Source organism: Lepisma saccharinum, chromosome 27 (genome assembly GCF_977018435.1).
Source record: "Lepisma saccharinum chromosome 27, izLepSacc3.1, whole genome shotgun sequence".
Classification (NCBI taxonomy): Eukaryota; Metazoa; Arthropoda; class Insecta; order Zygentoma; family Lepismatidae; genus Lepisma; species Lepisma saccharinum.
Window position 1 is genome coordinate 50,990,886 of NC_139255.1, and position 26,220 is coordinate 51,017,105.

The 26,220-nt window shown below is 39.1% G+C and overlaps 1 protein-coding gene across 1 annotated transcript in view; it reads right to left on the reverse strand.

The window, feature by feature from the left end:
- Nucleotides 1-9,514: 9,514 nt before the first annotated feature.
- Nucleotides 9,515-26,220, reverse strand: part of LOC145980307 (ornithine decarboxylase-like) — a 48,778-nt gene continuing 32,072 nt past the window's right edge. Inside the window, exons 9-10 of the mRNA XM_083113330.1 lie at nucleotides 25,569-25,777; nucleotides 9,515-10,091 (exon numbers count right to left, since the gene is read on the reverse strand). Coding sequence (XP_082969456.1) covers nucleotides 9,845-10,091; nucleotides 25,569-25,777 — 456 coding nt within the window. The 3' untranslated portion in view covers nucleotides 9,515-9,844. The remainder of the gene's footprint in view (nucleotides 10,092-25,568; nucleotides 25,778-26,220) is intronic.

Below are 26,220 nucleotides of genomic sequence, written 5' to 3' on the forward strand. Positions count from 1 at the left end.
AATTGTATTAAAAGTTGCCGAGATGATATCATTGCTAAGTGTCCACATAATTGAAACCTTTCTGCAGTGAATTAAAAAGGAAAAGTGTAAAGAACAATTAACGTTTTCTAAAAGCGAACTCACAGTGGCTGCATAGGAAACTTCTATCTCCACCTACAATTGTGGATGTTGAACAGAAGGAGACTAAGGACATATTTAGAGGGAAGGGTTCAGGGGGTCTGTACACCTATACAAAAAATAACCTACCAAATTAAATAATGAAAATATACTTGTTTAGCATTTGTTCTAGAGGCGATGGTTATTTATTTCTGCCAAACTTATTGGAAGCAAAGGATTACATTGGAATCTTATGGCTTTGGAGGACAGTACCAAATACTTTTGCATGCTACTAGTTATGATATGCATAAAATGTTACTCAGGAACTTTACAATTTGTCAACTGGTTCTAACACCCTTTTAATTTTCAACAAATATTCAATTCTTTATCTATCTGACATCAATTTCCTGGTTAGGGTAGTAGTTTTTATACAAATGTTACTACACGTAGGCTAGATATCGAATGTGTGCTGTCACATCTCTATTTTGATTCTGCCTAACTATTCATGTAAAAATGATACAATATTAATTAACTTATATACGCACCATCACCATCCAGGAATTACGGGACCAATACAACAGTGGATGCACACCACCCATATCCCATGCAACTGTGCAGAGCACACTGGCAAGCATGAAGTTTCACCGCAGACGGCCCACTTCTCACAAAGCATCACCGCCGACTTAGTCTTGCTTGGGCCAACGAGCATGGTTGGTTGGTTGATTTTTAAGTCCACTTTGTGCACAGTAAGGCTAATTGGGATTGGACCTACAGTTTAAAGTGGGATCCGAACCACTATGTGCCTCCACTGGGTACCAACGAGCACGGTGATGGGTGATTGGAAAAGGGTGTGTTGGTCTGATGAATCACTGTTTTTGCTACACCCCTCTGATGGGTGTGTGCCTGTGGGGCACCAACAGCACGAGGCTATGGACCCTTCCTGCATGATGAGTGCTGTACAGGGAGGTGAGGGTGGCTGTGTGGTGTGGGGTTGCTTCTGTTGGCATGGACTGGGGCCATTGGTGTATGGACTGCCGTGTGACATCCGTTGCGTATTGGGAGGTGTTAGGGGACCACTTACACCCCACAATGCAACACTTCTACCCACACGGGGACGGCATTTTTCCATGATGAAAATGTACAGTGCCACAGAGATGGAAATGTACAATGGAGGACTTGCTTCGCTGGAGGAACATTCCACAGAGCATCTGTGGGATGTTGTCAAATGAGCTCCTTGAACCAACCATGCATCATCCTGCACAGACGTCAGTTGGCTCATTATGGGATGCCATCAGGAATATATAGTGTCAGATCCCTGTGGAGACATATCAGCACCTCGTGGAATCCATGCCACGTTGTGTCCAAGCCATAGGTGGACCAAAAAATATTAGGTAGGTGGTCGCAATTCAGTGAGAACTCTGTGTATTTCTGAGACACTTGGTTCAGAAGCCACCCCTTATATATATTTCTACATATCTGCCAGGAGACTGAAGATTCGGTTTCCAAATATACAGGGTTGTTCACCACCACCGATCATGTTCTATTGGATCTCCAGCATTGTGGACTATCGCTCGGCATCGCAGTTTCCATTGCAGCAAGCTCCGGTGCAGGACAGGCATGGGAATTCTGTCCCACTCTTCCCTGCAAGCTTTCCTTAGACCATCCAGGGTGCACGGGCGGCGATGTTGAAGACGTCGTTTCAACAGTCCAAATGCGCAAAAATCCAATGGGCTTTTCACAGGAATGGCTTCAAATGGAATGACACAAATTCCTAATTCCTCTGCCATTTCCTGATAAAAACTTAGTGATGTTCTGGCAGTATGACTCGAAGCCTTGTCCATATGGATCATCACCTGGTTCGCGTCCATTCCATACAATTGTGGGATGTCTCTCCGATAGATAGGTGTCAGAATGGAGTCTTGGAAGTATCTGGCATTCACCTTCACGTTTTTGTCCACCTTGCGTATCATCAACTTACCCTCATATCCGAATCCCATCACAACCATAAAGCCACGAGGGAAACTTTCCCTGCACTGACGAACAAAGTTGCTGCGCCCCTTGCCTTCAATGTCACGGTATGTGATCGCCCGAATGTGTCCACTAGCAGTGACACTTTGCTTGCAGCCCTTCTCCTGGTGGTTTTCGTGGGTGAATGTTTCGCAAGGAGAGCCTGTTGTGTGTAACAGGCCACAATAGCTTTCGCAGTAGTCACCCCGAGTGTTAACACATTCTCCCGACACTGTTTCACAATGCGTACGTATGAAAACTTAGCATGGAAAGGGCCATTTCGTAACTCTCCCAATACCAGTTGATTTTCGGCACCATTTGATAACATTCACTACCAATACTGACGCACCTACAAGGTCAAGACAACAACACACCTCCCGCCAGCAGACCCATAGTTCAAGCATGATATGCCAGGTGGCAGCACTGAATTGAAAATAGTCGGATATAAAGCGAACAACCTTCTGTAGTGGGGGACAAGCACTTTGGCTGAGAGAAGCAAATTGGGAAGAACTGAACATTTACGCAAAACTCTTGCTATGCTATCAAAGTACTAGTTTTTGATTAGAGGAACAAATAAGCACCTTTGACAACACTTATAAGAGCAAGTAAAGTTTGAGGAACATGGAAAGGAAACCAATACAGGCCTTCATCAGTGCCATGCACTTCAGATGAAGCCTTTTCCCTGTTTGTCTAAGCAAAAAGTCAGCCGAAATCACAAGGATGAACAAGGTGTGGTGGATGGTGATGGAATTAAAATTTCTGGGTGCGTCGGCACTTAAGGCCATTTCGCACCCTTCTATGTATACGGGAAAATGTCCCCTTATCTAAAATTCTGACTGAAAATTTAAAAAAGGGGTGTAGATAGCTCCTTGGGAAAAACTAAAAGTGCAAGGTTGTAAAGAGACCTGCACGAGACAAACACGACACATTAAAAAGTCGGAACAAACAAACTAAAAACCTCCTTACAGACGGTGGAACAGTCCAGCTCTTCGTAAAAAACTAAAAACATTTGTTAAAATGTTGTTGTCATCACCCAAGAGATATGACAAACAGCCAGAAAGGTTAAAAGTCTGCCGGAGGTAAGCAAGATCGACACATTCAACGAGAATGTGTCGAATGCTTAATAAAACATTGCAAACACGACACAACGGAGGGTCCAGCCCTTGGAGCAGGTGATCATGCTTTAGACGGCTGTGTCCTAGATGCATGCAGGTAAGAATAACTTCTCGCCTAGAGGGACGGGACGAGGAACGCCAAGCACCTATGGTGGGCTTAACAGCGTGAAGCTTGTTCCCCGTTTCCGCATCCCACTCGGCCTGCCAAGTGTCAAGAAGGCAACAATGGAACACATTCCGCAGGTCGCTAGCTGGCAAAAGGTGGACGAGACCATCGCCATCTGCATCAGCAGACTTGGCGGCAGCATCTGCTGCTTCGTTCCCCAGGATGCCCACGTGGCTAGGGACCCAACAGAAGTGTACATCCGCGCTGGCAGATAAGGACACAAGCCGTCTTAATATGCGTTGCACTACCGGATGCCGTGAATACGGCGAATCCAGAGACTGCAACACGCTGGTCGAATCGCAGCACACAAGGATTTTCTTCAGTCCATTCACGTCTGCAAAGTCCAGTGCCTTTAGAATGGCGTACAACTCTGCCGTATAGATGGAACAGGCAGGATGTAGCGAGTAACTGGAACACTGAGAGTCAAGGATGAAGGCGCAACCAACAGATTCCACTGTCTTGGACCCATCCGTGTAAAACACATTAAAATTGGGGTGCTTCGCACGAAGTTCTAAAAACCGTTGCTGGTATACAACCATTGGTGTTTCTGCCTTTGGAAGGGCAGTCAGAGAGAAATCGATAGAAGGTGCAGGAAACTCCCAGGTCGGGAGAGGCGGAATGAGTGGAGAGATGCCAGGAAGATCACTGTCAACACCAAGTGCTGACAGGATCTCGTCTGCACGAACACCAAATGGTCTAGTGACACTAGGGTGGAGCCGATACCTTGCCAGCCTACTCTCGTCTGAGATGGTGTCAAATGAAGGATGTGAAGGCATCGAGCGAAGATGGAGGAAGTAGTTCACTACCAGCCGCTGTCTTCGCAGAGACAGCGACTGCTCAGATGCCTCTACGTACAAACTGGCGACTGGACTGGCCCGAAAGGCACCAGAGCGCACACGTATACCAGCATGGTGGACGGTGTCTAGGATGCGAAGTCTAGATGGGCGGGCAGAAGAATACACAACACATCCATAATCAAGCTTCGACCTGATGAGTGCACGGTACAGGCGAAGCAGTACCGTCCTATCAGCACCCCAGGAAGTATGAGATAAAACACGTAAAAGGTTGAGAACTCTAAGACAGGAGAACTTTAACTGGCGAAGGTGAGGTAGCCATGTTAATTTCTTATCGAAAATGAGGCCTAGGAAGCGGACCTCATTCACGAAGCACAGGGGAGATTTCCCCATGTACAGGTCAGGATCGAAATGACATGTACGCTGACGATAAAAGTGAACACACATGGATTTCTCGGATGAGAAGGTGAAACCTGTTTGGGAACAAGATGTTAATTAAATAATGCAGGGTTATCTTGCAAAACACTATCATCAGGTCACCATACAACAGCTTTCGTCGATATGCAGTGCAAATCTGTACATTACACTTCTCAATAATGAAGGTTAAGGAAAGAAGAAAATCGAAAAAAATGGTACTGGCACCCCTGTAGCCACACCAAAGTGAATGGAAAATAATGTATGTAGCAGTGGTACAACACAACATTGAAAATAGGCTGATATATCATTAGGGGAAAAATAGTGTACAAGAGCAGCAGTGTTGCTAACTTACAGAAACAATTCCATGGATGCTGGATGGACCAAATTTGAGGGCATGTAATGTGCATCCTCCAATTTTGAAAGAATGAAGGAAAAAAAACATTTTCGAAAGTTGTACTTTCTGGGGAATTTTGAAAGTTGGGCCTTTCCCTACTGGATCCCTAATCGTTGAACATAATGAATGTGTTTTGTTCTCATTACATATAAAAGTGAAATATATCGGCAAAACGTGGTGGCTGAAAGTTATAGCACATTTTTATGAGATCTATCCCATAATACAAAGAAGAAAACAGTCATTTTCAAACTCAGTTTGTTAATAATAGTAACAATGGACATAGTTTTGTGATCAGAGTATTTCATGTGTGTAGAAATGAACAAAAAGAACAGAACTGAAATATCGTGTGTAGTTTTCAAGAAATGGCTGCCACGTGGTGCTGGGAAGATAGTTATCAGAGCTGCCAGGAGCATGCTTACCCGTGGCAGGAATACATTACTTCCCACTAATAGTTACATGGGTATTGTCTAAACACCAGTTGTTTAGCTTAAGGGATCGTTGATAGGCTATGTGAAAGCCTGATATTCAAAGTTAATTGGCTGCGAGAGGTGTATAAGAGGGGAGGGGTGGTATAGCCCTGAGGAGCTATGTCAACACTCGACCAAGCAAGGGGCTTGCCCCGTGAAATAAGAACTACACTCACGATTAAATTTAAACACTTCAATTGACTGGTCTGGCAGGAATGTGAGAGAATGATAGAAAGGATTTAGGAACGTTTGTTACCTGTAGATCTTCAAGTGAGGATCAACTCGCTGGTTCGTAGGTAGAACACTGATGTAACTCTCCTGAAATAAAACTCCTTTATGATAGCGTACTACTCCTCACTGTAACTTCATTAGCGCCGGTCGATAATCCAACTATAAGCCGGAAGCAACAACTATTCACGCCGTAACTTTCTTAGTTCAGCTGCTTGTATAATTCCGCAGTTGAGAGACCACGTCTCTCGATAACGGCGTTTTCAGCATAAAGCTGTGTTAGCATTATCGTTCTTGCGATTCCGGAAGAATTCGTTTCAGCGGATTTTTACATCCGCTGAAGATCGCAGGTGGCATTTGCTTGAAAGAAGTTCTTTCAGGCTTCTTTCATACTCGGGCCCTTTTTATGAGGTGATTAAACTATCGAGCTATGGCACCCGGGGTCCTGGGTTCGAGTCATGCCATCGGCATGATACGGTATATTAGTTCACGAGAGGCATAAGCACAACAATTAATTTCCACAACATTGGAAATTATTTTGCAAGTAGTGCAATTAATAACAATGAATAATAGTTGCATATGGTATCACTATACATTGATTGTAATTATGAGTAGTTTGTTTAGTATTTTCAACCAAGTCCATACTTAATTCGTATATTGATACATAAAGTTCAATTTATTTACATATAGAGTGAGTGGCCTCCCCAAGAGGATTGGGGGGGGGGGGGTCACAAGCCCATCCCTGGTCCAGTATTCGTAAAAAAACTGAAGGCAGCAAAAGATGGCAAAATCAGGGCTGACCATTAAAAAAAATATTCATACTCCACCTTTTTAAGAAAAATCCTGGGCTAACCAAACCGGTATGTACAGTTTATGTAAGAATCGAAACCATTAAAATATGTTCTCAATTGGAATTGAACTAACAGACCCCTTGTTTATATGGCAACAGTCCTATTAATTAAATATGTACAGTCCTATTAATTAAATATGTACAGTCCTGGACACTTCTGGCTTGTAATGAACCCACTGGAAGTAAATAGGTGTCCATGACTGTACGATGGCACACAGTAAGCAAAGAAATGATCACTCTTGAATTCATGACTGTGATTATGCTGCTTAAATAAATACTTTTTTTTGAGGGGCTTAGTGGAAAAATGGCGTATCCAGCAGAATTTTCAAAATCGAGATAACAAATTTGGATTGTGCACCATTAATCCATCTCCTGACATACTTTCACAGTTCATTTGTATACCACATGGGTTGTACACCCAAATAATGAAACAACACAATTGTTTTTCCGACAAGTTGAGTGGAAAAATGACCTATCCCCTGTCAATGCCAAAAAGTTAGTGGAATAATGTCCTATCCCCTTTGCTTTTTATCGCAATGAAGCATGTAAAATGTGTTGCAGTCTGCAATTGGCTACAAGCCAGGTAATAATCTAATCGTGGTCACTCTTGTACAGGGAACCAAAAAAAATTCTTGCCGTTTTTGACGTCCCATTAATCATGCGCTCACAGAGAGGAAACGAAATGACACACGTGCCTGCCAAGCGATCGGGAGTTAGTCTGACCATAGACTGTCAGTAATACAGGCACGTTGCGCACACACAGCAGTCATATCTCCTCCAGTGTCGAAGAGAAATGGAGGTATCGAAGCAGCTTGTTTGCGTGTGTTTGTTGTATGACTTTAAAGTGGGCCTGTCAGCTGCAACATCAAGTCGCCACATTTGCCAGGCACTTGGGGAGAATGCCATGAACGAACGCACTGCCAGGCATTGGTTCCAGAAATTCCGTTCGGGAGATGTGAGCCTTTCAAATGAACCTCGCAGTGGACGACAACATGCGTTGGATGACGAGGCCTTGAAAGCAGCCATCGAGGAGGACAGTGGTCTAACGTATGATGAACTTGCAGAAAGGTTCCATGTTTCCGCTGAAACAGTCAGACTGCACCTGCATGGGATAGAGAAGTCATACAAGTTAAGCAAGTGAGTACCCCACACATTGTCGGCAGCCAACAAGGAACAACGAGTGACAGCCTGTTTGTCCTTGCTCACTCGGCACCTGAACACACCCATATTTGATCGCTTGTTCACTGGTGACGAAAAGTGGGTCCTCTATGACACTCCCAAGCGTACCACACATTGGTTGTCGCCACGTGACCCTGTTCCTCACCTCAAGACCACCTCTGCACCCACGAAAGGTTATGCTCTCTGTATGGTGGAATTGTCGGCAAGTGGTGCATTACGAGCTCCTTCCACCTGGTCAGACCATCACTGCTGACCTCTACTCTCAGCAGTTGCAAAGGGTGCACCGTGCATTGCGGCAGAAGGAGTCGGCATTGGTGAATCGCAAGGGTGTGCTGTTCCTGTAGGACAATGCCAAGCCACATGTGGCACGGACCCAGAAGACCCTTTAGCAACTTGGCTGGGAGACACTGTGCCATCTACCATATTCACCAGACCTTGCACAAACAGATTGCCACCTGTTTCATTCCCTCAAACAAACCAGCTCCGTGGGAGATCCTTTGCAAATGAGGGAGACCTGCGGAATGCTCTCACGGACTTCTTTGCATCCAAGCCCACCGAGTTTTATCACCAGGGTATTGTGCAGCTTCAGGAACGTTGGCAAAGGTGTTGTATGCTGATGGAGATTACTTCGAAACCTAAAGGTACGTACCACCCAATGTATTGCTCTTTGTTTATCACTGCTCTAGAACGGCAATAACAATTTGGTTACCTTGTACCAATAAATTTGCTTTAAAATTTAAAATATTTTTTAGGGATGGGCTGATATGAAATTTTGGCCAATACTGATAACCGATATTCTACCGATTCGATATAAAATTAGAAATGGTTCTTCAAGAACCTGAATGGTTCAATGACCTCCTTCATAAATGTTTGTTTCGAGGTACTGTAGTGCAAAAGAAGTTGTATATGTAGACTTATACTTTTTTAAGAATTATGGCATGGAGATTATAAAAATTACAACAAAATGGCATAATTTTGCACAAAATTATAAGATATTTATCGATATATCAGATCTGTAAAATAATATGTAATTTTACCATGAATCGATACACAGATATTCCCATAATGGCCGATCCCGATAGAGTACTGATTAATCAGTCCCATCCCTAATATTTTTCATTCAAAATTGGTGGAAAATAGAAAGAAAGTTTGAATTTTGGACAATTTCCAGAATAATTAGGCTAGGCAAAAGTGTTGCGTGGCATTTTTGAGGACTCGTTGAAAAACAAAACACCCAGAAAAGTAGGGGTGTGCAGGACAGAATTTTTTTGGTCAGGACGGGAATTTTTTTAAATCCAGATATTTGGGACGGGAAAAATTAACTCTGGAACATTTTTGGTACAAAAGCAAACAATTTTCGATAAGTTCCAGACAATTACAATGCAGAAAACATCGGGAAATAACGACTTTTTAAAATGACCATTCGGTATTTCCAGACTGCTCGGGGATCCCGAAAAATCGGGAATTCATTTTCCGATGTCGGGATCTGGAGGGGAATTTTTTTTCCTGGTCCCGACTTTTCAGGAGCCCACACACCCCTACAGAAAAGTATCATCTGGTATCGGTAAAAAAAAAATCAACCAATATTTTCTATAACGATACCACTGGCATCAGCTCAACCCTGAATAAGAAAGTCAATTAGAAACATCATTATACTTTTATAGTGTGTTATGTTAAGTGTCAAAAATGAATGGTACCGAACAAATCATATGTAAAAACAGCTAGTGTGAGGCTTATAGAATCATAAAAGCCCACCTGTATATATAAACCTTGGGGCAAGCTTTTAAAGAAACCACAAAAAGATGTTCATACTCCAATTTATTTATAATCATACATAAACCATATTTTTTTAACTTCATTTTTTTTACTCCAAGCTGCCTTATTACTTATTTGCCTAGATATCTTTAGAGAAAGAGATATTATGCATGCAATAAAATTTTACTTTCCCGATTAAAAAAAAAAGGCCTTCATTGATTCCCTTTTAAGTACCCAGAATGTATTCATACCATATATATATATATGTGGAAGAATAACATATGCCAAAAATTACATGTAAAAAAAAAAAAAAGACAATTTCAAAATTAAATGCCATAGATGTTCGAACAGTGGATTTTTCATGAACTGCTATCCCCTAATTTACTGGACTAACTTCTAAGTAATCAAAGAGAAACGGTTGATGTGGGCCAATGAATGGTGAGTGCTGCTCAAGATCGTCACTGGTGGTAGACATGGGTGAGCCAGAAAGGATGCTGGAGCAGTGGGTTGGTATCTCCCAGATGTTCTTTCCCCTGAGGTCCAACCCGACTTTCAAGTTAGCCGGCAAGCTCCCCATTACGAAATGATCGTCGGTCATGGGCAAGCAGTCCTTAAGCATCATCCTGAAATTGGATTAAAAAAAAGCATTTCGTTAGCTGTGGGCATCCCACCTAATAATGTGTTGTGTAATTATTATTGTAACTGATAAAATTATTTAATGAACTGATTAATTCAATTATATAACTGATATAAGTTTTGTTAATTTAAAGGATGATTTGCTGTGAATTAATTGTAACAATTCGACGTGGTGGTGTATCTGGCTGTCGATTTGATCAGCATGAAGAAACAATTGTTACTATTAGGGATCTTTCCGGATTTCAAATATCTGGATTATCCACATGGATATTAAGACTATCCAAAATGTCCAGATATCCAAATGTGTGCACATGTTCTTTATTTGTCACTTTCGTATTTCACTGTACGTATTTTTCCACAAATCCTTTTATGAAATCTCCGCCATTTAAAACAAGGCGTTAATAAATAAATCTGTTCTATCAGGATTATCCAAATTATCCAGATATTTGGAATATCCATTGCATTCGAAATGGACATCAGATAATTTAAAATCCGGATATCCGTTATACAGATTATGTTGTCATCTCTAGTTACTATTAGAGGTTTTGTTGAAACTACAACTTGAAATGTAAATACGAGGGGAAAGTGAAGAATACAAGCACATGTTTTCTAAATTTCAACATTACCATTACCACCTCTCACCCCACTCACAAATGTAATATAAACGATTTGTATTATTCCAATCGTATTCAAAAATTCTAATTCAATTCAATTAAACTGTACACACATTTAAAATATTTAATGTAAGATGCAGAGTTTAAATTTCTCATTTCATATATTAAGACTCTAAATATCTACAAACATAAGTTACAAATGTTACGGTATATACTAATCTATGAAAAATTGTTAACCATTTAAGAATTTCAAAGTAAAATTTATGTAAACAACTCCCAAGATATCTTATCTTGCAATAACCTTCTGTCTGTCAGACTGTTCTGCAAAGGACGCTAACAAAGTAAACGAATTGAGAGAAATCTGCTTCATGTTCCACACAGCTTTCTTTCCTCTTCGATAAAAATTAAAGCTAAACAGTGAAAAACTTGCCTCACAGCATTCATAAATATGTATAAATTCAATGGAAATTGCATTAATGAAATGTTCAATTTTTCACGTCTACAGAGAATAATTCACGCATAATGCATGCATAATTCCTAGAGCCAATAATTCATGCATAATTCAAGGAATTCCCGGCGAGTCACCCAGTTAAGGTCCTTGGTGAATTGGATATACTGCAAAACCTCAATTTTTACATTTCTCAATGGACCATGCTGAGAAAAAATTAAAATGCGGGAAAATGTAAAATTGGGTAAAATTTTTATAATATTTAGCTACGAGGGTCACTATTTCTATTTTGAGCCTTGGCAACACTGATTGAAGTTAGGCGCGATTTGACGTTTGCACGGAATCGTCTGGCATTATTGACCATAACGTACTTCAAATGCTTTGTCAATAGCTTGATTTGTGTTGTTTATGTTGCCTTGGAGATTGCGCGACAACAATAAAATGGAATTAACTCGTGAACATTTTCGTGCGATGATTTTTACGATTTTCGACGTGGATTATCAAGACAAGAGTGCATCGATCAACTTACTTCCACATTTGGCGATGAAGCCCCATCCTTTGCCACTGTTCATTTGCCATTCGCTCACCGACGAGATTCGCGAAGGTCGTCCAAAATCAGTTGTTGTTCAAGAAAACATTGATGCTGTGCAAAACCTAATACTGCAAGATCGTCATGTGACATACTGTGAGATTGAGGCAACCATAGGCATTAGTTCCAAAAGCATATATAAAATATTACATGATCATTTAGCTGTGAGAAAGGTATGTTCTTGTTGGATCCCACACAATTTGACAAAAACTCAAAAAGACGCTCGCGTCAATTGGTGCAAACAAATACTCAATAAATACAATCGTGGTGCTTCAAAAGATGTATATAAGATTGTAACAGGTGACGAATCATGGATATATGCATATGAGCCGGAACGTAAACAGCAGTCGACTGTATGGGTGTTTCAAGATGAACCCAATCCAACAAAAGTTCTTCTCGCTCGAAGCACATCGAAACAAATGGTCGCCTGTTTTTTCGGGAAAACTGGTCATGTGGCAACTGTGCCTTTAGAGGAACGTAGAACGGTCAACTCTGAATGGTACACAACAATTTGTTTGCCAGAGGTCTTCGGTCAAATACGGAAAACAAACAAACGCCGTCGGATCATTCATCATCATGACAATGCCAGCTATCACACATCTCGTCCAACAACCGACTTTATGAACAGTCAAAAAATCGAATTGATGGGTCATCCACTGTACAGTCCTGATTAGGCACCCAATGACTTCTTCTTGTTCCCGAATGTCAAGAATAAATTGCGTGGACAACGATTTTCGTCGGCGGAAGACGCCGTTGATGCGTTCAAAAACCATATTATGGAGGTGTCTCAAGAAGATTGGAAAAACTGCTTTGACAAATGGTTCGAACGAATGCAAAAGTGTATTGACCATAAAGGAGAATACTTCGAAAAACAATAAAGCAGTTTTCAATGCCAAATTCCTGTTTTTTCATTGTTAGGCTCAAAATATAAATAGTGACCCTCGTATAAGGTATGCCCAAATGAAAAGGAGATTTTTGCTGTAGCGGCGTTGTATCTAATCGAAGAAAGTAAATATGTTTGCCGATAGAAGGCTCGGTGTTTGTACCAGTTTGCAGGTGTAGCGAACGGCTTCGCCTGCTGTTTCCTCAGTTGGAGAGAGTTGTTTTACGCAGACGAGTGCATTATGAATTCATCCAAGATCAGCGCAGAGAGCTGTAATCCAATTTCTTCATGAAGAAGGCGAGCGTGCTTCACAACTTTATCACAGGATGAAGGACGTTTACACAGAGCAGTGCCTCTGTGAACTCTGAACGGTACTGCAACACGTTGTTGAGGCTTACACAGGCCATTAAAAACTAGCACAGAGGTAAGTTCTCAAAGGGGGTAGTGCTGTTCCAGGACACTGCTAGGCCAAGAAGACCCTCGATCTGCTGAGAACATTTCAATGGGAAGTACTCACACATTCTCCGTACAGACCCGATATTTCCCCGTGACCCACATCTTCGGCCCCTTAAAACAATCAAACAATCACTGAAGGTCAATGGTTCACCTGTGACAAGGAAGTGCAGAACACGGTTAAAAACTGGATCCGTAAGCAACCCAGGAGTTTCAACACTGAAGCCATCCACTCTCTTCCTACGTGCTGGGATCAGTGCATCAGTATCAATGGCAATTATGTGTAGGTATCATGTTACAAATCAACTGTAATTCACATTTTATGTAATGAAAATATTCTGTAACATAATATTCTTTAGATATAACCATAGTCTCCTTTTCATTTGGGCATACCTTAAACAAAGTTATCTAAATGTGTCTTTTAATAAAATGTCTTGCATAGAGTTCTGCCACTTGTGCTCTGAACCTCCTCCTCTACCACATTTTGATTTACTAACGTTCCTTTCCAGTCTATGGCTCATGCCCTACATGCTGGCAAGGAAAGTGGGGAGTGAGGTAGCGAACAATCCAGAGCAATAAGAAACACAGCAGGGTCAGTCCATGTCAATTCAACCAAAAAAAAAAAGGTTTAGGAACCCATGATCTCAGATTTTGATAAAACTTGGCACATTTAATCCTTCCATGGTGGCGAGTAACCACATTCTTTTTCTCTCTAACTTGTCTGATTTCATTTTTATAGCCCCTCAAACTTTCAGTGATTCCTCTGTTCTTCAGTGTGAGCCTGTATTGCCTTGGTAAAAATATTCTTCTCCCTTACAAAGCATTCAATCTTTTTGAAATTTCACAACGTTAACCAAACAATAAGGATTTCAGAAAAAAAAATATGACAACATACCACATTCGCACTTTATTACACCAATAAATTAATAAAATGTTATTTTCTGATTTCTTTTGACCAAAAAAAGGGTTTACTAAAATTTGAATTATCACTGAAAGGGAAAGGTGTAACACTAACAGGTAATTTAAAATCAGCTTGTACACCCAACTGCAAAAGAAACAGTAGGCGAATTGTCCACCATTTTCATTCGGTCCGTATTGCACAATATGATAATTAATTGAAATAAAGACTTCAATAAGCAGAGGGCAATGCATGTTTTGCTCCAACATAATTTCATTCCTTAAAACGACACAGGATGTAGAATAAAAAGTAATGAAAATTACGATGGACAATTTGCCTACCATTGTCTTTGCCGTTGACTGTACATATGATCTAACATACCCACCAATAAAATCGATGGCTTTTTCATTCCTTCTGAAAATATGACAACTTATTTGTTTTTTGTTCGGATTTTGTATTTTTCAAATTAACTCCAAATTTAAGAATCTAGGTTCAAAATAACATTGAAGCAAATTTTTCGACTATAAAATTCTACACAATGTTTTCTTTAAGGGGGAGAGGAGCGCTATACCCCCTCCCCAGAAGATTAATGTCAACCTGAAAGTAAATGCTTCACATATATAATAATTTTATATCAGTCACAATCATTTATGTTAATTACTAGAAGGCATTTCGGGAACCTAACTCCAAAGTGACAGTGATTGTACAGTATTATGGGTGGAAAATGCCACAATTACAAACTAAACTAAATCGATGTTTTTGCAAAATGGAAATAATAAACTCATACAGATCCACGTATGGTTTTGTTAAGTACCAATATCATCTTCTATGAAATTGACTTAATTTCTCTATTCTCTATGATTTGAATTCAAACTGCAAAACAGTGAATTTGGAAAATTATTACAATTCACAAGCTAGGGAAGGATTATGGAATTTTGTCATATGCAGTAAGTTTAAAATAAAATATTTGATTATTTTTAAAGTTACAACTAAATGAGATAAGAATGAAGAGTGATTGATTAAGAAATACAATTTGTGTAATTTATCAGTCTCCTTATACATTCTCGGTATTATATGTTGATATTTCCACTGAGGTTTGGAACCCTCTGCTTACAAGAACCACGAGTGCGGACTAATTTTTCAATGCATAAATATACTTCTCTCTTCTCTGTAAAGCAAACAACTTAACTCTTTTGAGCTTAAAAAAACAGGAATTTGGCATTGAAAACTGCTTTATTGTTTTTCGAAGTATTCTCCTTTATGGTCAATACACTTTTGCATTCGTTCGAACCATTTGTCAAAGCAGTTTTTCCAATCTTCTTGAGACACCTCCATAATATGGGTTTTGAACGCATCAACGGCGTCTTCCGCCGACGAAAATCGTTGTCCACGCAATTTATTCTTGACATTCGGGAACAAGAAGAAGTCATTGGGTGCCAAATCAGGATTGTACGGCGGATGACCCATCAATTGGATTTTTTGACTGTTCATAAAGTCGGTTGTTAGACGAGATGTGTGACAGCTGGCATTGTCTTGATGAAGAATGATCCGACGGCGTTTGTTTGTTTTCCGTATTTGACCGAAAACCTCTGGCAAACAAATTGTTGTGTACCATTCAGAGTTTACCGTTCTACGTTCCTCTAAAGGCACAGTTGCCACATGACCAGTTTTCCCGAAAAAACAGGCGACCATTTGTTTCGTTGTGCTTCGAGCGCGAACAACTTTTGTTGGATTGGGTTCATCTTGAAACACCCATACAGTCGACTGCTGTTTACGTTCCGGCTCATATGCATATATACATGATTCGTCACCTGTTACAATCTTATATACGTCTTTTGAAGCACCATGATTGTATTTATTGAGCATTTGTTTGCACCAATTGACGCGAGCGTCTTTTTGAGTTTTTGTCAAATTGTGTGGGATACAACGAGAACATACCTTTCTCACAGCTAAATGATCATGTAATATTTTATATAAGCTGGTGGAACTAATGCCTATGGTTGCCTCAATCTCACAGTATGTCACATGACGATCTTGCAGTATTAGGTTTTGCACAGCATCAATGTTTTCTTGAACAACTGATTTTGGACGACCTTCGCGAATCTCGTCGGTGAGCGAATGGCGGCCACGATTCAATTTGTTATACCAGCGTTTCATAGTGGCAAAGGATGGGGCTTCATCGCCAAATGTGGAAGTAAGTTGATCGATGCACTCGTCTTGATAATCCACGTCGAAAATCGTAAAAATCATCGCACGAAAATGTTCACGAGTTAGTTCCATTTTATTGTTGTCGCGCAATCTCCAAGGCAACATAAACAACACAAATGAAGCTATTGACAAAACATTTGAAGTACGTTATGGTCAATAATGCCAGACGATTCCGTGCAAACGTCAAATCGCGCCTAACTTCAATCAGTGTTGCCAAGGCTCAAAATATAAATAGTGACCCTCGTATCAATGGAGTTTCTGCTTCAGTACAGTATATCCAAGTGAAGTACTGTGAAACTGACAACATGCAGTTATACCATTAATGCTGACGAAAAGGGTATGTAGGTTGCCTATTAGAAATTTAACGCAAGGAATTTATAGAATAGCATTGTATAGGTATCTCATTTAGCTAACCACACATTAAAACAGAAACACTAATAATATAAGCTTCTGAAAGTTCATATACGAGGGGAGTGCTGAAAAAAACTCCAAGCACTAGTGGTCGGAGAGCGACACACACACATGCAGGCAGGAAGAAGTGACATGTAGCTGTAATCTGGTACAGTTGTAATGCAGCCATTTTAGGACAGTTCTAGGTTAAAAATTGCAGCTCTCATACAGTCTCCCACCGACTGCGATGTACGTAGCTTACATTGCACGCTCAGAATTTGGCACAGAGCCACCAGCAATCGTGTGAGGTGTGCAGACCGGACGTCGTGAGTGATAGTATGATCAGACGATGGTGCAGACAATTCACGGAAGGCCAGTCGAATGTGCACAACCCCATACAGCTGAGAACACACGGGCCCTTTGCATCACTTCAGGTGAGAGATCTTGAACCACTCCCGGTGCAGCCCTGGCCTTGAATGTACAGACTTTCATCTCTTTGTTTAACTGAAGATGTTTCTGGCAGGGCAAGGATTTGACAGCTACACTGTGGTAGAGATAGTTCCAGTCTTTGCCGTCAGACAGATATGCCATGGGCATACAAAATTTAGTGGCATGCTACGACGAATGCTAGAACAACGGTGGTGATTATGCCGAAAATTAGGTTAGGACTCACTGTTGCTAATGCAATAACTTACAACTGATATTCTTGTTTTATTTATGCCTAATCGGTAGGGACCTTGATATTTTTTTCTTTTCAAATTGGTGTATTTTATTTTTTATTTTTTACTATACGGTGTTATTTTCCCCAAAATTAACATTTTCATTTTAGCGCATTTTCTGGCAAATATCTGAAATTATACCTTCATGGTGTTTTTAAACTACTGTTTGAAATTGTAAGTCACATGGCTTACACCTCTTTGTGAGAGTTTGATATCTTGAAAGTTATTTTCCATACCCCTTTTTTAATTTTAAGGTAAGGATTTGTAGATAATGGAATTTTCCTAGTATATACTGAAGGGTGCATATGACCGTAAGTGGCGACGGACCCAAAAAATTAAAATCAATCAATCTCACGTGACCGATACACATATATTATGGCACCAAAAATTGGCACTATCTTTTTTTGACTTGTTAGTGTTACGTTTCCCAAAATTCGCGTTTTTGTTTTAGGACATTTTTCTGCCAAATATACCGAAACTTAATACTCCATTGTGCTTTTAAACTATTATTTTAAATTGTAGGTCACATGGTCTACGCATTTTCGTGACAGTTTGATATGTTGGAACAGATTTTTGAGGAAGTAAAAGTAAAGTGCTCCCCTGAACTTTTCCATGAAGGTGTATAGTAGGGGTGTGGAGTTAGGGACCCACACTTTATTGATCACGGCTGAAGGTATGGGTGATGTGATCAGCACCATGCTCCTGGCTACCTTTATCCCTCAAAGTAACCTCAAGGTACCTGCTTCATATGATGCTGGGTGGTGCCGGAGCAGTTTGAATAGGTGGAAAACATCCCGGTTCACCCCGCAGGGGATCGACCCTGGGTTTCTCGCATGGTAGTCAGACGCCCTAACGACTGAGCTCCATTATTTCTCGCTCGACAAATGCCGATGGTGCACACTTAGCTTGGTAATTCAAAACACATCTCGGGCGACAAATACGAACATGTGGCTCCCGTGTGACTGTAGATACGCACGCGATCTCCTGTTAGAACCCTGCCACTTTGCTCTGTGATGCAAATGGTTTTGATAGAAGTTGAAAAATTCGTGGGAAATACATGATTTAATGTGGCTGTCGGAAATATTCCATGTACGTATAACTCTATAGTTTACTCTTGAATAATATGTTGAAAATCTTGCATATTCTATGTACACAAACATGGCCTAGAAAAGTCAAGAATGTTGGATTTCATGGAATTTTTCGTTGTTTTGGGACATTTCTTTTAAAAAATCGCTAAAAACGTCAACAATTCGCATTTTATGCCAAATTCGCATTACTTCGATATTTCGAACGGGCGAAAAATGTGTCCAGACATCACTGCACATTTCTAAACATAACTTCGCACTAATTACCATTTTTCACGGTTTTGGCGTTTGCGAAAAATCAATGTCCCTACTAATTGGAAATTACTTTCTGACCACCCCTCGTATAAATCAGTAGATGGAAAGTGAAAATTTAGCAGGGCTGGCAGAGAAAAGTCAATTCTTGAAGAAAGTGATTTGCTTTTATGATTGAATAATTCGAGTAAATACGAGTATGATATTAAAATATTTATATATTTATTATTAGTAATTTATTTCATAATATTGGACATTAACCTTACTCAGTGAGAGATTAGTGACCATCTCCCACGAGTTTAAACAGACAGGACAGAAAGTGGCGTTAATTTCATTGCAATACTAGTGTTGCAGTAAATTTGAGGTTGGGAGCATGCACTTGCCAATTTTTATAACGTTCACTAATGCAGATTTATGTTTCAATTTTTCGTGATAGTATTCAATATATATTCCATTTGCTTGGATTCTTCTTGACATCTAAGAATAGTGCAATGTCATTGTAAACGTATGTTAACTTGTGCAAAACCAGTAATACGTCAGGATGATGAAAGAAAACATTTGTAAGCACTCTACATTAAATAAGGCAAAGTGAGCCAGAAGAGTAATTAAATTCCAGCAGCATATTTGCTGTCTACAGCTCTTCTTGTTTATGCATGCGCTTTTTGTTGGATGTTGCAGTCAATGCAATTTCTGTCGCATGTTGTAGTGAGATACTCTGTCGGGTGGAGATATTCGACAAAAATCATATGTATCAATGGAACCTATTTGTTTCCATGTTCCTTCAGTTTGCCCAACAAAATGCCTTACTACGACGTCCGATAACTATCGGACGGCCCCACCCGCTCGTATCCCCTCCATCTGTTGACAAGTCCCCTTACTACTCCCATACAGACAAGAAAAAATGATAATTCAATGCATTTTCCACGTAATATTTAGAGGCTTAGCCTTTACTCCCCCGATGATACCATATGGTATCATCAGAGTAAGGTCGCACTGGCCCGATTATACCATATGGTATCATGGTACGAAATTAATGTGCATTTTGGACCTTCATACTCTTATGTTTGGGTGGAAACACTGACACAGGTCTGGAGCAAGCCTGGGAAATTCAAATTGATGACCAACCTCCCCCCTCTCATCAACATATCCATGCCACATTTCCGAACAGAGTTTCACATTTTGGCTCATTATTCAACTTGTATGTCACCCAGGAATATGAAACATGTTTCAATCTCTTTGGAAACGTCCATTGTTTGAAGAGAATACTAAAGTTTGCGCCCTCTTCCCAAAATAGCGGGAGAAGAGAGGGCAAATTACAGATTTTTCTTTTAAAATTCAGTGGTCACACCCCGAAGCCCCCCTTCCTCAGTTCGGTGTTCTGAATTGTACACGGTTGCATGCTATGATGTTTTAGCTGCAAAACAAAACTTATCCGAAGTACATTGCTCTCATAGTGCGCGAGTTCTAACAAATTTCCTCCAAAAATGCAAATTACCTATTTTCCGTAAAAAAAAAATAATCACATTTTGGCTTATTATTCAACTTGTATTGCACCCAAGAACATGAAACATGTTTCATTCTCTTGAAAGATGTTACTAAATTTCGCGCCTTCTTAACAAATAGCGGGAGAAGAGGAGGCAAACTCCAGATTTTTATTGTTTTTTGATTGAAATTCGGGGGTCGTGCCCCCAAAACCCCCCTTCCTCGGTTCGGCGTTCCGAATTGTACATGGTTGCATGCTCTGATGTTTTAGCTGCAGAACAAACCTTATTCCAAGTAGTCCTCCAAAAATGCAAATTACATATTTCTCGTAACAAAAAAACAAATAATCACATCTTGGCTTATTATTGTATGGCACCCAAGAACATGAACCATGTTTCATTCTCTTGAGAAATGTCCATTCTTTGAAAAGAATACTAAAGTTCGCGCCTTCTCCCCCAAATAGCGGAAGAAGAGGGGGCAAACTCCAATTTTTATGTTTTTTCCATTGAAATTCAGGGGGATGTGCCCCCCCAGCCGCTCCTCTTCGGTCCGGTGTTCTGAATTGTACACGGTTGCATGCTATGATGCTTTAGCTGAAAAACAAAACTTATCCGAAGTATATTGCTCCCATAGTGCCCGAGTTATAACAAATTTCCTCCAAAAATACAAATTACTTATTTTTCGTAAAAAAATAATAATCACATTTTGGCTTATTATTCAACTTGTATGGCACCCAAGAGCATGAAACATGTTTCATTCTCTTGAGAAATGTCAATTCTTTGAAAAGAATACTAAAGTTTGCGCCATCTTAGCAAATAGCGGGAGAAGAAGGGGTAAACTCCAAATTTTTGTTTTTTCATTGAAATTCGGGGGTCGCGCCCCCCAAACCCCCCTTCCTCGGTTCGGCGTTCTAAATTGTATAGGGTTGCATGCTCTGATGTTTTAGCTGCAAAACAAAATTTATCCGAAGTAGATTGCTCCCATAGTGCCAGAGTTATAACAATTTTCGTCAAAAGAGTGTTCGAATTCAATGAAGACGAAATTCCCTGACATTTCCCTGACTTTTTTTGACACCACAAATTCCCTGACTTTTCCCGGTTTTCCAGGTCTGTCGCCACCCTGCTGAAAGTTTGAGGGGCTATAAAAATGAAACCAGACAAGTTATAGAGAGAAAAAAAAATGTGGTTTCTCACCACCATGGAAGGATTAAATGTGCCAAGTTTTATAAAATCTGAGATCATGGGTGCCATGGTCTGCTCGAACTGACATGGAATGACCCAGCAGCCTGTAGAACGAGGTGTACCTAGTAATTTCTCCCCTCAACGTCTTAAATCTCTGTGCCACCGCTGTTGTCTAGTTGGTTTGCTGCATATTCCCCACTCCCCTTGCCAGCATGACTGCCGTAACAGTAGAAAACACCTATAACTGCACTTATTACACAAAACAAACCTCTCTCTTCCAATAACACATTTATGTAGTTTCAGGAGTATTAAGTTTATTCCTGTATAAAGCTGTTCATCTTTACTTCTCAAATATTTACAGCAGAATTAATCAGTTTTCCATGAATTGTGTAAGTCACAGGATAGTTTAAACTTCAGAAAGTGTTACATCGTTAAATAAACTCTAAATTTCATGCTTAAGCGCCTATTTCGCATTTTGCAGTTCATTTCACATCATTTCGTGACGAAACAGGGTAGGCAAATGCACCTCACACCTTTCAGAAACATGAAAAATTAACATTTAGAGCATGTTATTTCACATTTCATATTTTCGGCAAAAACAAAAAAATGCATGCCTCTACATATCAGGAATGGGTCGATACCTATGAAGTACCGATATAAAATTCCAAATGGTTCTTGAAAAAGCTGAATGGTTCATTGACCTCCTTAATAAATGTGTTTTGAGGTGACTGCAGTGCAAAAGAAGGTGCATATTTAGACATTCACATTTTTAAATTATAACAAAAAGGCAGAATTTTGCACTAAATTATAAGATATGTGGTATATATACTGGATCAGTAGGGATGTGACGAAGCTGAAAATTTACCGATGCCGATGTACTCACCGATAATTTTTGGAACAGATACCGATGCCGATATTTAACCGATTCCGATACATAAGATTATTAAACAGAAATGGGATGTTATTTTCAGCATGACAAAAATAAATTTGCTATGTACATTTCTATTGCATATCATATGTATATACATATATATTCTCAAGAGATGCGAATGTACATTTGCATCTACAAAATGTTATGTAAACCTTTAAGAAGAACATGGATTCTCAAGAGATTAAACATTAGTACACAAGCAGTTGTTTGAAATGCAAAATTAATTCCTGTTCTGCCAGATTCAACTTCAGAAACACGAGATTTGGAAGCACTTCAGGAAGTAACTTACTTCTTCTCTTATCTCAAATCTGTTCAGCAACACTGAACACTCAATCACTGAATACTGATGAAGCAGGTATGCCCAAGTATTTTCTCAGGACTTGCTTCAGGTTTGAATACTCACTTTTGAATTTCCAATACAACAGCAGATCCTGGTTTAGCAATGTACTATTTTATTTCCGATCCTCTGAATGAGTTTGCAATAATTTTATTACAAAAACTCTACAATAATGACAAATCATAACCAAATTTTCAATAAATCTTACAAAACTAGAATATAAAACTTATTAGAAGGTAAAAACTCTAGTATAATCTGTACCGGTTTAAATATCGGATTTTTGCAGATTCCGATGTGTCAATTTCGGCCGATTTTCATACATCTGTAATCAGCTTCGGCACATCCCTATGGATCAGTAAAATAATATGATGCGTCTATATCCGCTGATACTGACAGAGTACCAATTAACCTCTCCCATCTCTAATACATATGACGGTATCATACACAGCGACAAAACAATGAATTTATTGTTACTATTATTAACAAATGCAATTGAAAATGTAGATATTTTCCCCTACCAACATTGTTAGATAGAACTCATAAACGGGGTACTATTCTTCAACCAATGCTTTTTGCTGATACATTTTGCTTTTATACGTAAAAATAAAACAACTTGTTCAGAATGTGCGACAATTAGGGGTCCAGCAGGAAACACCCAATTTTCAGAATTACCCAAAAATTAGTTTTCTAATTTCTGCATATTTGCATCTATTAGTTTTCTTGTTAATTGTGAGGTGGGTATTACATGTCCTCAAAGAGAGTTCGTTCTTTTGTCATGCTTTCCTGCAAATTTGGTCCATCCAGCATCCATAGGGGTGATGCTAGAAGTGATTTTCCGGAATTATTTTCTGTAAGCTGGCAACATTGCTGCTATTATAGATTCTTCTAATCCCCCATCCCCTCCAAGAAGTATAAGTAGAGGCATGCAAATTTCGTTTTTGACGAAAACACAAAATATGAAATAACATGCTGTAATGTTCATTTTTCATGTTTCTGAAAGGTGTGAGGTGCATTTTTCTACCCAGTTTTGTCACAAAATAATGCGAAATGAACTGCAAAACGCGAAATATACTCTTAAACACGAAATTTACCGTTTATATACCGACGCAACACTTTCTGAAGTCTGAAGTATCCTGTGAGTTTTGCAATTCACGGAAAATTGATTAATTCTGCTGTAAATATTTGAGAAGCAAAAATGGACCGTTTTACCCAGGAATAAACTTCATACTCTGGTAACTACATAAATGTGCTATTAGAAGGGGTAAGTTTATTTTGTGTAATAGTTAGAGGCACATATTTTTGGTAAATAAAAAAGCAAAATTTCGGTACAAAAACGGAGTGAATTTCGGGTTCAAAAGCGGTAAATAAAATCAAATATCGGTGTTATAGTGGTGAAAAATTGGATGAAAGTGGTATATAAAAATACATTTTGGTTTTAAAATTGTGAATATAATCCTAAATTTGATTTAAAAACTACACTTATTCCACAGAATTAACATTTCACTTCTAATAGCACATTTATGTAGTTATGTATCAAAGTATTAAGTTTATTTCTGTGTAAAGGAGTCCACTTTTGCTTCTCCAATATTAACAGCAGTATTAACAAATTTTCCAGGAATTGCATAACTCTCAGGATAATTCAGACCTCAGAGGGTGTCACGGCGGTGAATAAACCCTGAATTTCGGGTTTAAGAGTTAATTTCGCTTTTTGCAGTTCATTTCGCATTATTTCGTGACAAAACATGGTCACAAAATGCATCTCACACCTTTCAAAAACATGAACAATTAACACTACAATGTGTTTTTTCAAATTTTGTTTTTTTGTCAAAAACGAAATATGCATACCCCTAGTAATAGTGCAGTTTTTAAATCAAATTTAGAATTATATTCACAATTTTAAAACCAAAATGTCATTTTATATAGCACTTTTGATGTGATTATTCACCGCTATAACACACCACTATTGAACCCGAAATTAATGGTATTAATGTACTTTACTGCTACATTTTTTCTAGGGATGGTCAATTCCAGGTATCAAATAATTTTCTATCCAGATTTCAAATATCCAGATATCCAAACATTTGGATTATCCGAAATGTCCAGATATCTGAATGTGTGCATTATCCGAAATGTTGTATTGTTAATCTGTTAAACTGGCTATTCACATATTATTTTATTCGACATGTTTCAGATAATCTGCATATCAGAATTCTATGGATATTCAGATATCTGACAATTGCATCAAAAATGGATATTGGATAATTTGAAATCTGGATATCTGGATTTTGTAGCAATCTTTAATTTTTTCATTCACTCCGGTATATCGGAGTGGTCACAGGAGCATGGCAATGTGTACTATATTTTTTTAAATTTGATTTTTCTTCTTCTTCTTTTAACACTCATTATTGCGAGGCAAAATGTATAAATTTCACCACCGCTAAAACAAAGTCACTCTAGGGGAAAAAAAATCATATCTCTATGACAATTTGTTCTCAAGCAGCAAGTTACAATATCTTTTTTTCTTCACGGCAAGCACGCGCTTCTAAAGTCTTCATCCACAGAGGCTAGAAATGGATGCAAGGTCCTGTGCGCTAAAGGTTGATCATTGTTCAAAATATGGATTAATATTAATTTATAAACATTCCAATGCAAACATTCCATGCATCAATTTACTAGTTTTGCTTCAAAATATTCAAGAATTACATCAGAATATTAAAACAACTGTCATTTAGTCACAAAATAAATTTATCCACACAATACTGGTGAAAATAAATGGAAACTTCAAATTTGGATATTTTTCGTGATAATTAGACAAACCAAAATTGTTACATGGCATGTTTTCTGGGTGCTGTGCGATACCCAAAGTCCAGACAAGTATCGAGCAATACTGACAACAAGCTATCAGTATCGGATCATCCCTACTTATAAATTTAAACACATTATCGTAGTTCATTGTGGCTTTGTACCACACAAATCTACATCAGTTCTACTTACCAGATCTTCTCGGATGCCACCGTGTGCACTCTTGGTACTGGAAAACCATTAAAGGCCCCGGCGCAAGCAATAGTATAGGCACCCATATCTTCAAAGATGATCCAATCTCCAACATGCATTTCTGGAAGCAGAACGTCCTCCGATACCTGGTCCAATCCATCACATGTCGGACCCCAAACAGAGCACTTATGCAGCTTTCCTTTGATGGCCTGTGAAAAAGGAGCACTAGCTTAGATTTCACTCAAAGACACTCACTCATAGAAATTACTAGGGTGCGGATTTATAGGCACTAAAAACCTCTCGAATAGACACCACAGTTATGAAAATAGGCACTTAAAATGGACATAAAATAAAAGGAACCCTAAAATAAAATAAATAAAACAGTAAAATAGGCATTGAACATGAATTTGTTATTTCAATTTTTTTCTACAAATGCACAGTTATATGGTATTCGCATTACAGTGCACTAACGATTCACAAACTAGTTAACACTATATTGAAAGAAATTCACATTTGCAGGGAATCATCAGTTAAAGTAATTCTGACAAAGATCTTGTGCTAACGATTGTGCCAATTAGAACAAATGCCACAATTGCATGCAAAATAGCTCATTAGTGAAGAAAAAACTTTACACTCTTAACCAAAAAATTAT